At 39.1% G+C, this 14,620-nt stretch overlaps 2 protein-coding genes across 5 annotated transcripts in view; one reads left to right on the plus strand and one right to left on the minus strand.

Moving 5' to 3' along the window:
- Positions 1-151: 151 nt before the first annotated feature.
- On the plus strand, positions 152-9,733 carry LOC126372728 (RAB6-interacting golgin). Of its 3 annotated transcripts, none has more exons than XM_050018591.1 (5): positions 152-407; positions 1,312-1,876; positions 2,565-2,705; positions 3,014-3,276; positions 9,359-9,733. In XM_050018591.1, the coding sequence occupies exons 1-5, from the start codon at positions 332-334 to the stop codon at positions 9,520-9,522; spliced, it is 1,209 nt and encodes a 402-aa protein (XP_049874548.1). In that variant the 5' UTR covers positions 152-331; the 3' UTR covers positions 9,523-9,733. The 3 variants fall into 3 exon arrangements, with proteins under 3 accessions (XP_049874548.1, XP_049874550.1, XP_049874547.1); XM_050018593.1 differs by lacking the exon at positions 9,359-9,733 and adding an exon at positions 3,354-3,843; XM_050018590.1 differs by lacking the exons at positions 152-407; positions 1,312-1,876; positions 2,565-2,705; positions 3,014-3,276 and adding an exon at positions 5,802-8,733.
- Positions 9,734-9,819: 86 nt separating this feature from the next.
- LOC126372805 (protein FAM166B-like) overlaps positions 9,820-14,620 on the minus strand; it is a 31,851-nt gene continuing 27,050 nt past the window's right edge. For both annotated transcript variants that reach the window (XM_050018705.1, XM_050018704.1), the window contains 4 exons: positions 13,898-13,999; positions 12,100-12,252; positions 11,033-11,229; positions 9,820-10,625 (listed from right to left, as the gene is read on the minus strand). In XM_050018705.1, the coding sequence (XP_049874662.1) occupies positions 10,393-10,625; positions 11,033-11,229; positions 12,100-12,252; positions 13,898-13,999 (685 nt within the window). In that variant the 3' untranslated portion in view covers positions 9,820-10,392. The remainder of the gene's footprint in view (positions 10,626-11,032; positions 11,230-12,099; positions 12,253-13,897; positions 14,000-14,620) is intronic.

A 14,620-nucleotide genomic window follows, 5' to 3' on the forward strand; every position in this document is an offset into this window, starting at 1 on the left:
TTGTTTGATAAATTTATTTGAAAAATCGGTTTTTAATAAGAATCGATTTCGATTGAAAACCGGTACACGGTCTACTCGATGTCACTATTTATTTTCAGGTGGTAACTTTTTAAGTGTCAAACAAAGACCTGTCAAATGAACGTTGACCGATGACGGTGACACTGTCACACGTCAACAACGAAATGTAAACGTATCCGCAACGTAGGTACCTATTCGAATTTTCGTATATTTGACAAAGTTTTAACAAGAATTTTGAAAGTGAAATGAATGTAGTAATTACTATGTTACTATACTAGGGCTTAGGTAACTTTTAATATCTAACACATACAGCATGGCATCTACTTTCACCGGTTTTAGTGAGGAAGACTTGAAGAGGATAAAGCTGGGCGAATCTGGCTCAATGAGCGGTAAATACTTACACTCTTATTTATTTAACACATGTTCTGTGTAAAATTATCAAGTTGTTCTGTCAGCTCAGTTTCCATGTGATAAAGTCAGGAATAGTGTATAAAATTATAAACGAAGCAGCATACCTATTTGAAAGCAAACATACATTTGCATTTGGGTCGTGGGAATCAACCTCTAATGATTTAATCAGATAATAAAACTGTAATTAACATAACTGAAACCAGCAATCACAATGCAAATTGTAAAAATAGTGTAAGATCATCATAATTTGATGTAATTTAAAATACAAATGTAATTATTATGAAATCTCTAGATGGGAATGCATTTTTGCCTGCTATGATCATGGTCTGTGACCTCATCACTCTAAAAACCTTTGTTTAGCCTAACTTAAACAATGCATGTTTGCCATACAACAGAAGTCAATAAAAACATTACTGCTATTATTAATTTAATATTTCATTTGACACTGCCATAGTTTAAAATGCTATTGTGAATTGATATTAATAAATTCTTTTGATATTTCTTGTTCTAAAAACTTTACCACTATTCTCTCACTAAACAGAATATGGTGAGAAGGAAACATGTTTTTTTTTGTGACTTGTTATCACCAGATATGATAACTAGTTTTACATTTAGTAGCCAAGTTTAATGCCTAGGTATCTACTGTGTTAATTTATTTCACATTTATAATCTAGTGTTTGTGCCTAATTTGTTTTCAGATCAGTTTTAATTTATTTTTATTGTTTTGTTGAGAAAATATAAAAATTATGAGTGAATTTATTCTAATAATTCAATGGTCACCATAGAAAAAAATATTTTGTAGAATACACAGTTTAATTTAATAATTAACATTTACCAATCTGTTTTATTTCATCAGTTAATCATTATCATTATCTTTCACAGCACAAGAAATAAATTCAACAAACATAAAAAAGATAGATAGAATTGGTTCTAAACCAAAGAGAGTAATAAACCAGTATAAACTACCAATCTTACAAAAACAAGACTCTGATGACAACTTGGACATCATGTTTGACAAATGTAAGCTCAGTATTAAGACTCCCACTTCACCTAATGATGTTTTTTCTAATAACAATGAGAAAATTGAGGATAAAAATGAACTAGCATCTGTTGATATTGACACTGGTGGTAGCAATGAATGGAGTACAGAGACTCCTGAACTTGATAAAGATGCAGAAGAGGAAAGCAAAGGTAATAATACTCATAAGGAAGAAAACAACCATCACATAATTGAAAGAAAGGAAAGTACTGCAAGTACTATTACTTTAGAAATCAGAAAGAAGAGTTCAGATACAGCACCAGATCTAGTGAGAGGTGTGGACAATTATTCAGAAGATGACCTAGCAGCACACAGAGTGAAGTTGCAAGAACTACAGCTGCAACAGAAGCTAATGGAAGAACAGAATAAGAAGAGAAAAGAAATGCTGGCCAAAGCCTTAGCTGATAGGTAACTCACTATTCCATTATCATAACAAAACCTTAACAGGATGATAAATGATATATTTTGTTTTTATTTTATATCTGAGTTTACAAGATATTCTCTCATATTAACTTAACCAGAAAGTTGTGGAAAAGTTTGTCACCTTAATGTTTCAAGTAAAATTATTGCATTAGCAACTTTATCTCAAGAGGTTTAGAGATTAGTTCGGAGCCAATCAATATCAAGATCCTTATCACTCACACCAGATCTTTTATCATGTATGTCAATATCTACCATTTCAGCTTCTCTTACAGTTTGTTTGGTTTGCCATAACCTAGGTACATTATATTTCATAGTAAAATGTGTTCAAAAAATGATACATCAGAAGTTTTTCAAGCTGATTACTAAAACTATATGGTAATATTACTCTACGTTTTATAAATGTTGGTGTTGCAGCAATTCAAAGTTGTCTTTCTTCATACATCTATTTATTATACAAAAAAATATTTTTGATTTCCGACTCCACTTATTTGATATACCTGTGTTATATGCTATTTGTTAACCCTTCCCATCTCGTTAATATCTGTTTTAACTTTGTCCTTCTTTTTCTTTTTCAACATGCAGACCTTATATTTCAACTTGGAAGACCTGGATTCAAGCCAATTTCAGCTATTGTTTTAACTGTGACTTTAAAGGCTCCAAATGTGTATTTCAGGACGAAGCAGACTGAAGAAGAAGTCCAAAGACTCGAGAAGATTAAGAAAGAGCTTCAAGTATTAGATGGTCAGTTTTCACAAGACGTTTCGGTTCTTAGGAAGAAGATTGACCAGGCGTGCCTGAGTTACGCGGAAGCAGAGTAAGTTTGGAAAAAAAAACAATTATTTTGCACTAAAAAGTTATTTATTGTGACACAAAACATTATTATCTTGATAAATTGGATTCCTTGCTCCTTCATTATGTAGTATTTATTATCTGCAGTATCATGGTATGGTATAATCATGATTGGTTCATATTCAATTGAGTCATTTGCAACCATGACCCATTGCAATCGCAACACGACTAAAACGTCAAGCAAAATATATTTTTTAATTATTCGTGATTAAACGGTGTTCTGTAGACTTTTCAATGATTATGTTTGCTAAAATTTATTCTTTTTCATTACAGAAAACACTACTTGAAAGTAGAAAAAGAGTTCCTACATGCTAAAATACAGCTACAGAAAGAGAAGGAGAAGAAAGAATTACTAACAGAGCACTTGTGTGCTCTAATCACGCACAACGAAACTCGTAAAGCTCAGAAACTAGAAACATTGATGCTAGAACTTGCCACGGAGAAGAAAATTGACGTCACCGACTCAACTGTCAACAATTCAACGGCAGATGACGAAGACAAACCCGTTGTTGTTGATGGCGTAGACCAGAAGACCGGTAAGATGGTTGAATTTACTAATAGTTAATTGTCTTGTTAAAGTGATGTTGATGATTTTAAATTTTCTTCTTAAAAGGATAATGGACTTTTAATGGAAGAAAACCCGGTCTACAAATGGATTTTCTATAAGAATTCTCTCAGATTTGTACTCGCTATCTCAACATGACAAAATTTACGTGTAATCCTTTGCAATTGGACCAAGTGCTCAAGGGAACTATCATCGAATTATGATAATGTAACTAATTCCAAAAATGTGTGGTGCAACCCAATAGTGTTATTTTTACTAAGAGATTGATTATATGTGCCTTAACTATAATGTGCCCTAATATTGACAACATAATAATTTATTATAAGAAAAAACATATGTATAATGTATTTTGATAGTTATAAGTTACTTTAATGTTTGTAGTCGTGTTAAACGTGACAATACAAAAAAGGTCAGTTGTGATGGTACAAAACGAAAAGCGACTGATAAATGCACTAAATGCTATTTATTTTTTATCTTCTTAATTATTCAATAATAATATTAAATAATACTATAGATTTAACTACAAAAATACTATATTCTTAGCAAGTCTCTGCTCACCCCAACCTAGCTGCAGCCGTGATGCATAAATAGCAGCGCAAACGAACGCTCGGGCTCACTTTTTTGTCGGCGCTCGTGGAGTACGGACGGTTATAGGATCAATTTATATTGTTTTGATTGTCATGGGCTATTTTTGTCGGTATTAGTGTTAATTTGATAATTAGGTTGTAAAATCAGTTAAGGAGTATAAAATAATTTGTTTACTGAAATCTTATTTGTTAAATAAAATTATTAGGTCAATTCGTGCGTTATTTTTTAAAAACTTAACCTCACTTCTGGTTCGTAAAATCAGAAGTGGGATCACCGCGTGTTTTTAAGTGCCACGTGTTTCTGATCACCACGTGTTCCTTGCTGCTTTTGTCATCCTCACTAAAATTTTGTGTACTGTGCTTATTTGTTGAGTAAGTTTTATCTTAATTTTGTTATTCTTTTGCTACCTACATTCTTAACTGATTTTCTTAAGATGTCGGGACGATCATCTAGATCACGAATGGTTGATAGATCTCGTAGAAGCAGGCGCTTGCGTTCCCGGACGCCCAGTGACTGGTTGCGTCGTTATAGAGGCGATTCTGCCGCATCGCGTTATACGCCGCCGGTTTATCGGTCCCGTGGCTCATCGGATGACCGACAAAACATTTCGTCTAGGCACCGCAATAGGTCACGTAGCCCACGTCATGCAAATAGGCGTCGTGAAGGTTCACACGGTTGTCGTGATGGCCCCCGTAACGAGGCCTTAGATCAGATTCTTGGTAGACTGAGTGCGATAGAGAGTAGGTTAGAAACTCCGTCCTCACGAGCCGCCGATGCATCATCTCACCCGGTCAGCAAGTGTCACGCGCCGCCGCCCCCTCGGATGATGTCGACTCCAGTGGAAACACCGAGCATGGATGCTGGCACTGACAGCGAGAAGGGCATAGCAGACAGGATTGTTGGAGCACTGTCTTCTCTAGTACAAGTAAGATCGAACCATTTTTATATATCACCCTTCGATCCTAATGTGCATGATTTTGACGTGTGGTGCGCGGAGGTTGACCACGCCAGACAATTGAATAATTGGGATGATCGCGAGTGCCTCGGGCGTATAGGTGGTTCTTTACGTGGTGATGCGAGGACATGGCTTAACGACTGGGTCACGTCGGATCGTTCATGGACGAACTTCAAAACTGACTTTCGTACGTTATGCCCTCGTGATATTGACTTTGCCACTATATTGTTTGAAGTTATGAACACCGATTCGAGTAAATTCCCTACTTATGCCGAGTACGCCCGTAGGTCACTCTTGCGACTCAATATCATTAAGGGCTTAGGTGACGAGCTAAAGACCTCTATAGTCTTGCGAGGAATTTGTGACCCCCAAGTCAAAGCGGCGGCAACCAATGCGAAACTACTGTCAAAAGAACTGGTACATTTCTTGTCCGTGTATGTCAAACCTAAGTTGGATACGCGTGCGTCCAACAATTCTGTGCGCTCAAACAATAATGTTGCCTCGATGAGTTCGCGCAAACGTGTATCATCTCAGAGCGATAATGTTACCGATGGCTTTTGTTTCTATTGTAAGAAACCCGGCCACAAAAAGTGGCAATGCTCAAAGAAGCCAAAATTAGACACATCTGGGGCACCTTCAGCTCCCACCACTAACGCGACAGCCTCTATGTCCAATAATAACAAATCCACTAGGCTTTGCACCTTCTGTAAACGAAATGGTCATTCTATTGAGGCATGTTTCCAAAAACAACGTATGGATAATGAGGGTAGTCAGAAAAAAGCGACGAATGTAAATTTTTGCTCAGAGCCCAATCAGGACAAAACAATGTGATACGTGCCGATATTAAGAATATACCCGTAGACGTGTTGATTGATAGTGGGTCTGATATTTCGTTGATTTCCGAGTCAGTTCTTAATTCTTTTGATTTTAACCGGATACCCACATACCGTTTGATGCGCGGCCTAGGTGGCCATGAGATCGAATCAATTTCTTACGTCACAACAATCATACAATTTCCTGAGGTATCGGTAGAAGTGGATTTATACGTTGTCCCCAGTGGTTGCATTACTGCTCCTATTTTGATAGGTACTGACGTGCTTAATAGAAGCGGAATGACATACGTTCGGACTAATGAGACCCAACGTTTGAGGAGGTTAGAAAATATACCGTCCGTGCTGCCAGTGTCTACATTGGGGTTTGATGATAATTACATTAATACACCCCTATTAGGCGAGGATAGAAATTGTTTGTTACGCGTCATCAATGACTTTTCGAGTACTTTTGTCACCGGAACCGCAACCTCTACGGTAAATACAGGTAGCATGGACATAAAACTAACTTCTACCGCGCCAATAGTTCATCGACCTTATAAACTTTCGATTGACGAGAAAATTAGAGTGCGCGACATAATTAATGACTTGATGGAGAAGGGCATCGTTCGAGAATCACAATCAGAGTACGCGAGTCCTATCATTCTCGTCAAGAAAAAGGACGGGAGTGATAGGATGTGCGTTGATTACCGCGCGCTTAACGCTGTCACGGTTAAAGAACGGTTCCCTTTACCCCTTATCGATGACCACGTTGATAAGCTTGGTGGCTTTAAATACTTTACAAGCCTCGATATGGCGACGGGCTTCCACCAAATACCCATGAAAGATGACGAGTCAATAAGCAAAACTGCCTTTGTTACGCCCGAAGGGCACTTCGAATATTTAAAAATGCCTTATGGTCTAGCTAACGCCCCAATAGTGTACCAAAGGATCATATCAAAGACACTTAAGCCGTTCATAGATTCTGGTAGGGTGTTGACCTATATTGATGACGTGTTGATTTTATCTAACACAGTGCAGGAGGGTATTGATCTGTTACGGCAGGTTCTACAAGTGCTTACTCAAGCAGGGTTCTCAGTTAACTTAAAAAAATGTTCTTTTCTGTCCACTGAAGTTGAATATTTAGGACGGTTAGTGAGCAATGGTCAGGTACGACCGAGCCCTAAAAAGGTGGAAGCGCTGGTAAAGTCTCCCAGACCTACCAATGTTAGGGAGGTTCGCCAATTCCTAGGCCTCGGCGGTTATTTTCGCCGGTACATTGCGGGATATTCATCTAAGACTGCTCCTATTGCGAAGCTTCTGCGAAAAGGTGAACCTTTCTCTTGGGGTCCAGAACAGGACAAGTCTCGCGATTACGTTATACACTGTTTGACGCACGAACCTGTTTTAGCGATCTTTGACCCAGCTTTGCCAACAGAACTGCACACTGACGCCAGTTCAGTAGGGTTAGGTGCGATACTAATGCAGGAGCATCCCGATAAGAAGAAAAGGGTCGTTGGTTATTACAGTAGATCCACTCAGGGGGCTGAATCACGATACCACAGTTATGAACTGGAGACGTTGGCAATGGTTCGAGCACTCCAGCATTTCCGTCATTACTTGATAGGTATACATTTTAAAATTGTGACGGACTGTAACTCACTGAAGTTAACAGAACGGAAAAAAGACCTATTGCCCCGTGTCGCCCGCTGGTGGGTCTATCTCCAAGATTTTAATTTCACTTTAGAGTACAGAAAAGGCTTATTTATGCAGCATGCCGATTATCTTAGTCGGAATCCTCCTGCAAATGTATCTTATATCCGGAATCATAACAACTGGGCAAAGATCGCTCAAACCGCGGACGATGAGACACAAGGTCTTATCACTAAGCTAAGAGAGAGTCAGTTAGATCCCTCTAGGTATGTTGTAAAAAATGACCTGTTATATTATAAGTACGTACCGACTGGCGAGGAACCGCGTTTTCTATGCTACATACCTAAGGGTCACCGGCTTAGCCTTTTAAGGATATTTCACGATAATCACGATCACATCGGTGCCGACAGAACGACGGATTTAATTTTACGTCATTTTTGGTTTCCGGGCTTACGCCAATTTGTTAGGAAATATGTTAAGCACTGTCTGGTTTGTTTGGCACATAAGAAAGTCCCCAGAGCGCCACTACAACCAATTGAATCCTGGACCAAACCTGATATTCCCTTTTCCACTGTCCATACTGACGTACTGGGACCACTGCCGGAATCAAACGGGTATAAGTTCGTGCTGCTCGTTATTGACTCGTTTACGAAATTCTGTCTGTTATATGGTATTTACAGGCAAGACACTGATGAATTAAAACGAGTGTTCAGAAACGCAGTTTCGCTTTTTGGAGCCCCGTCTATGATAGTCTGTGATCGCGGTCGAATGTACGATAGTACTGACTTTCAAAACTGGGTTAATAAAATCGGAAGTTCTCTTCACTACATTACACCCGGTATGCACAGGGAGAACGGACAGGTGGAGAGATATTGCCGTACCGTACTCAACATGCTGCGAGTTGAAGTGGGGAATAGAGGGGTACAATGGTCTGACGTACTCTGGAGGGTACAGTTAACCCTCAATATCACCCGACAGTCTACCACCCAGGCATCGCCACTACAGCTGCTCATTGGTATCGATGCAGCAACTCCTGCGATACGATCCCTTGTGAGGGATACTGCTTTGCATGACTCTGGTACTAATCGAGAGGCGTTAATGACACTAAGGCGTCAACGCGCTGCTGAAAATCTGACGGCTAATCAACGGCGTCAAGACGCGTACGTCAACGAGGATAGACGTCAACCTCGTGTGTACTCTGTAGGTGACTTTGTGTTTGTGTCTAAGAGTTCACAGAGCACCGGTAAACTGGACGCGGGCATGCGCGGCCCCTATAAGGTGGTGAGCGCGTTGCCACATCATCGTTACGAGCTGGAACTCCTGGCCGGGTCATATGGCAAAAGAACCCAGGCTGCCGCGGAAAACATGGTGTTGTGGCATGGCGAATGGACGCCGGAGACTTGCGCAGCTTTCTTTCGGAGCGGTGAGTTATTATGTGAACGTTACAGCTAACGCCTTCATGGCAGTGCCTCTGACGTCCATATTAGTTGAGTGTTAATGCTAACGCCTCACGGCATTGCCTCTGACACTAAGGTTTCGTGTTATCGCTAACGCCTATACGGCAGCGCCTCTGACACCCAGGTATATGAGTGTTATAGCCAACGCCTTTATGGCAGCGCCTCTGACATTCAGGTTTTTCAGATGTTATAGCCAACGCCTTATGGCATTGCCTCTGACATCCACACTTGTTGTTTGCTGCCTTGCGGATTAGTGCGGATGTAAACTATTGCTTCCCCATGTGTTCGCGAGGAGAGTAAGCAATTATTTGGTGGCACTGCGCCCGACGGTAATCCGGAACGTCGTCGGACGGAGTGTTATGCAGTAGATAAGTCATTTGTCTATAGCAGACGTAACTTTAAATTTTCTTTCGCGAGACTGTGAGAGCGAGAGTGCACGCTTGCTGTCATAGTTAAAAGTTTCATATGAAATCCGTTAGTTTAACTCAATTAGTCCTTACAAGTGTCTAATTTTTCACCGATCAAGACAAATGACTTAGTGCAGTTGCACGGACTAAACATAAACTTTAATGAGGAATGTGCGCTTTTCAGACGACCATGATGAACCTGGCGATGGCCCGAATGATGATGGTTCGGGAGATGACGGTGATACTCAACCCGCAGCTATACACGCGGGCGAGGACGCGCCGCGGTCAGGAACGGCCGTCTTAGCAAGTCTCTGCTCACCCCAACCTAGCTGCAGCCGTGATGCATAAATAGCAGCGCAAACGAACGCTCGGGCTCACTTTTTTGTCGGCGCTCGTGGAGTACGGACGGTTATAGGATCAATTTATATTGTTTTGATTGTCATGGGCTATTTTTGTCGGTATTAGTGTTAATTTGATAATTAGGTTGTAAAATCAGTTAAGGAGTATAAAATAATTTGTTTACTGAAATCTTATTTGTTAAATAAAATTATTAGGTCAATTCGTGCGTTATTTTTTAAAAACTTAACCTCACTTCTGGTTCGTAAAAATATTATGTTAATAGAGTAAGAAATAAAAAAGCAATACTTATCCAGTTACACTTACTTTTTATTTTCTATACTTAAAATATATATAAGAACAAAATATATTACTCTAATATCTTACGTGTCACGTTTCAATGCAGTATTTACAATTACGTAAATATACATTTAATATTGAACTGTTGGAGGTATGGCATTACTAAATTGGGAATATATCCAGTATATTCTCTGAATACCTTTTTTTAAAATAACTTTATACAATACTTATATATCTTGACTAAAAAATACACATATTGATGTATAGTGTGTTCATTTAACATTTATAATAATCTATGAATCACTTTATATTTAAAGAACCTTTGCGTTATTGTATTGTGCCTCAAAATTGCGGTGAAAATCTTGCATATTAACAAGTGTACATATGAATAATATATTTAGCTAGCTTTCTGTTAAATTCAATTATTACCTAGTTTCATTTTCACGTTTGCCTAGATAATGGACCGCTGTCCGTAATACTTTGCAATGAGTCAATTCCGTATGAATACTGCTTTTTCTTGATGTATCTTTTCCAGAAAGATGTTCACCTACATTTGTTAAAGAACATCTTTCTGCCTGTATGCTATCCCCAGTTGCAATACGAATATTTCTTCTCCTTGTCTCTTAATACTGTTTTGACGTTGATGTCGGCATTCAACAGCTCGTCCCGTCTATCTCGTTCCATCCTTATAAGCTCCAAACCTCGTTTAGCAGCGCAGTGGTAACGCTGACTCAGTGATGCTTCAGACCCCTTGATGCGAGGAATGTGACCGGTGTACCCTGCTATTGGCGGAAATTCCGGTGAGATTGTGTTTTCTGGAAATTGAAATAGATATTTTGTAAAAGAGCGGATATAGGATCGCACCCTGTGGTACTCGTGCAATTATTTACTTGAGATATACTTATTGTACCTAGATTACAATATGTTTTGAATAATAAAGTTTATAAAAGTTTCTTATGTATACAAAACTGTACCTTCTGCTTTAAAATACAGTACCTTCTTGTACATTTTAAAATGTAGATTATGTCGAAGGCTTTCTTTAAATTCATTGTAATTATACGCACTATGTCAGTCTACAACAAACATAAGCGTCTAACACTCCCTCTTATTACGTTTTAAATAGAAAATCCATACCTATATACGCCCGCTATCCTCAACGAGTTAGACAGATACAAAAAAGAAACAACCTTTGCCTTTCGTATAAAACACAAGTTTCGCATACCTTTGTACTTGTTGATCTCTCTAAACCTACTGAGATCTCTTCGTATCTCGTCCCGGGAGTGTATGGTCTCCATCTTGGGCGCGCTCCTAGACCGTATGTAGCTCTTATTCAAGTCAGCCTTGCGACGCAGTTCCCGCTGATGCTCTGAGAAGTCTGCCATGCAATCGTCTGCTGCTCGCCCGTAGGATTTTCCGTACCTGTAAAGTATTAGAACCTCTTTTTATACTTGTTCAGATATTATTTAGTTCCTAACTTAAATTCTAGTTATTATTTTAGTTTTGCTTGTACTACCCATTCTGTGTTTGTGTGTACTATAAAGTGTTTATTTATTCATTCTAATAGCTAGTTTTCAAGGTTCTCTCCGTGATCCGTTTATTTTTTTATACACAATTCCATGATGTTTTATATTTATACGTAATAGTATATAACCGAAGGGAAAAGTTTTTTGAAGAGTTGTTAGTTACTATATGTATTGAAAGCGTGATTATTGTCTGGTCTGCTGTAGGTATTCTATATCCCTTCATCACCCATTGTTTATGATGGCTTTACACGGCATAATACATCTATTAATAACATTTGACGTTAAACGACCTGGACGAATGCGGTTTTTAGGTTGATTATTATTATTATTTTTGATTTTATCCAAAGATGACTATCTATGCTTCCTTCTTGCTTCTATGCTGTTCTGGGAGCATATAAAAAACATAGAACACGTTCAGCTGCTTCTCTTCCCGGGCATGTCGTAAAAACCGACAGAGGGATTGTGTCCTCTAACATGATGGACTAATGTTATGGGCGATAGGCTGATCCCTTATCACCATAAGGTTCATCATATCCATCTTTGGACTTCGTATCAACAGTGGCTGCAAGTTGTCTTTGATTACTTGTGGCTCTGCCCACCCCATTAGGGATTACGGGCGTGAGTTTATGTATGTGTATGTATGTATGACTATCTATAAAGTTATTAGTGTAGAGTGTGACGTTAGCAGAACACAAGTTCACTGTAATAGAATATAGAAAAGACGTCACACTGTGGGTGCTTGCCGTCGAAATCACCTCTATCTCACCTGAAGTTCATACCAGGCACGTATCCAGTGTAGCCAGTCATGTAGACCGGCTGCCGGTGCCGTGTCCCCTCATATACGTCCCGCTGAGGCGCGTCGTACCTTGGCATGTTGTCCAGCTCGTAATTATCCCGCGGACGGTACTCTAGTGGTTTACTGAGGATAAAGGGTTTTTTTTATAATGGCCAAGTATGTTGGCTCGACTAAACATAGAGAAGCCCTAACTGACAAACAACGCAATACTGGCATACTGTTTGTGTGTTATTAAGAATGTCACACCAATAAGTTTGGAATTCATGTTTGGATCATTTTTTATCACGTGCTCAGTGGTGAAGGAAAACATCGTAAGGATATACATTCCCGAGAAACGCATCTGTATTGGGCTGGTATTTCCCTTTAGTGACCTTAGGGTTGGAAGATCAGACAGGCAGTTGCTTCTGTTAAAAACCGGACCTGTCAATTCTTCAGGTCAAGGTAAGCGGATCCCGTGAAAACGGGATAACGCTAGGGAAATGATGATTAAGAATGTCTTTGTCTGTTCTATTGTAGTTTATATTATCCCACTGTTAGGCACTTAGGCAGTGGAACCCCAGTAACTTGTCTTACATTATCGAATTTTGGCTTCTAGAAGATTCTAGATTTAGTTTCCTTTGAAACAAAATTATCTTCACCCCATATTTAATTCAAATTCTATTAACTATGCAAATTACAACTGCAATATGTTCAAATAGTACTTTTTCTATATTTTTCACCACCCAACACAATTACAACTTACAATATCCTCTTTACTAGACTCTTGAGATGATAATTCAATGAATGACGCACATGTAGACAAACAAATTACGTGCAGTTTGTAAGAAACTAGGAAATTATAACTGCAATTAGATATCTGTCTGAAACAGCTGTTGACGGGTGTGATAGGTGGCAGATATACCACTTCGTTACAATCGAGGAAGCTAGATCCGTAGTATCTACGTTCATTACAATTATGAGGTAATTCCTCATAGCTTTCTCACGACGCTACGTAACACCATCGTTCATAACTTCTAACACTTTTACTTGGGATAATGGGCCCTTTAGTGGTTTGTTTCTCGTGTATTATCTGCCGTTTATATCATTCTAGTGTTTCTTCCGGAGTTATAAAACTGTTTTACTAGATGAATGATCACCATTGCTTGAGTCATGAGTAGGTAAGTTCTCAGTAAATTCATTTGCTTCTTCTGGTATATAGACAATCAAACAGCAAAAGTTCAGTCACCGAGCCCAGCGAATTATTTGTAAACAGTGGTGAAATTATGAACCATTAGTTGTCATAATTATAAAATTTATGTTTTTTGTAGGAGTTTTTGGTGTATTACAGAAACGACATGTAACCAGGAGGTCTTTGCAACCAGTTAATATTACTTTGCAAGAAACTGATTGGACTTTTGCAGCTTATCGTAAATCCATCGCAAGATGGGCTAAGTACTCATACCTAATCGAGCTTTCTTTAAAGCAACTTGATAGGTGATGCACCCTTAACGCCGAGTAAAAAATAAAAATGAAAAGGCTATTTTGCACATATTATCTTAGAAAGCGATTCTGCATTTGACCTTTGCGCATGTAAAAGTACCTAAGTGCGCAATGTCAACGAATGATATCAAACTTTATTTCACAGAGTACCTACAGGTAGGTAGTCGATCCTATTGTTATGTTGTAAAACGTACCAGATCTACGTTAATTATCAAAGTTTTTAGTAGCTGATGATTAGATATTGCGATACTTAGGTCCCTTTTGAATTTTTACCTGTTTTTTTACTTACTTGAACAATCCCTTCGAGCGTATCTCTCTCAATATCTGCCTCGTGTTGTCTCCGTAACATTTGCCATAACGAAACTTCAGCAGGGGGCAGTGACCAGTGTACCTTAAACAATAAAATATATTACATCACCAGCCCATTAACGTCCCCACTGCTGGGGCACGGGCATCCCTATGGATAAACCACCGCGCGGGCCCAGTACGGATTGGCGGCTATCAACGACTGCTAATGCAGCCGGGACCAACGGCTTAACGTGCCATCCGAAGCACGGAGGAGCTCGACATGAACTTTTTTAATAACGCTATAAATATAACGCTAGAGAAATGCTGATTACATTAAGATTGTAAGCCACTAAGAGAGCATTCTATGTTTCGGATGCGACAGAGACTTGGTTGAGGGAGTATAAATGACATAAATGATCCACTCAGGATATTTTTTTGCCGTACGCAATAATAATAGTAATAAGGTTGTAAGTTATAAGGCAAAAATCATGGCGTCCAAGCCGTGTCTGGCGACGGCGACTCCTAAATGTCTATCTCAGGTCGTCGTTATGATAGGCTCTAATGTGGCTAGTAAAACCGAACTTCGATTTGATGGTTCGGCCACATGGCGCACAGAAAAACTGGCCAGCAGAATTAAACGTACCTATAAGTTGTAGGAGGGCTTCTGTCGAGTCTTCCGTTTCCCATTCATCCATCCATTCATTCAGTCATTCATTCGTCTAGA

The sequence above is a fragment of the Pectinophora gossypiella genome, chromosome 14 (assembly GCF_024362695.1).
Source record: "Pectinophora gossypiella chromosome 14, ilPecGoss1.1, whole genome shotgun sequence".
NCBI classification, from domain to species: Eukaryota; Metazoa; Arthropoda; class Insecta; order Lepidoptera; family Gelechiidae; genus Pectinophora; species Pectinophora gossypiella.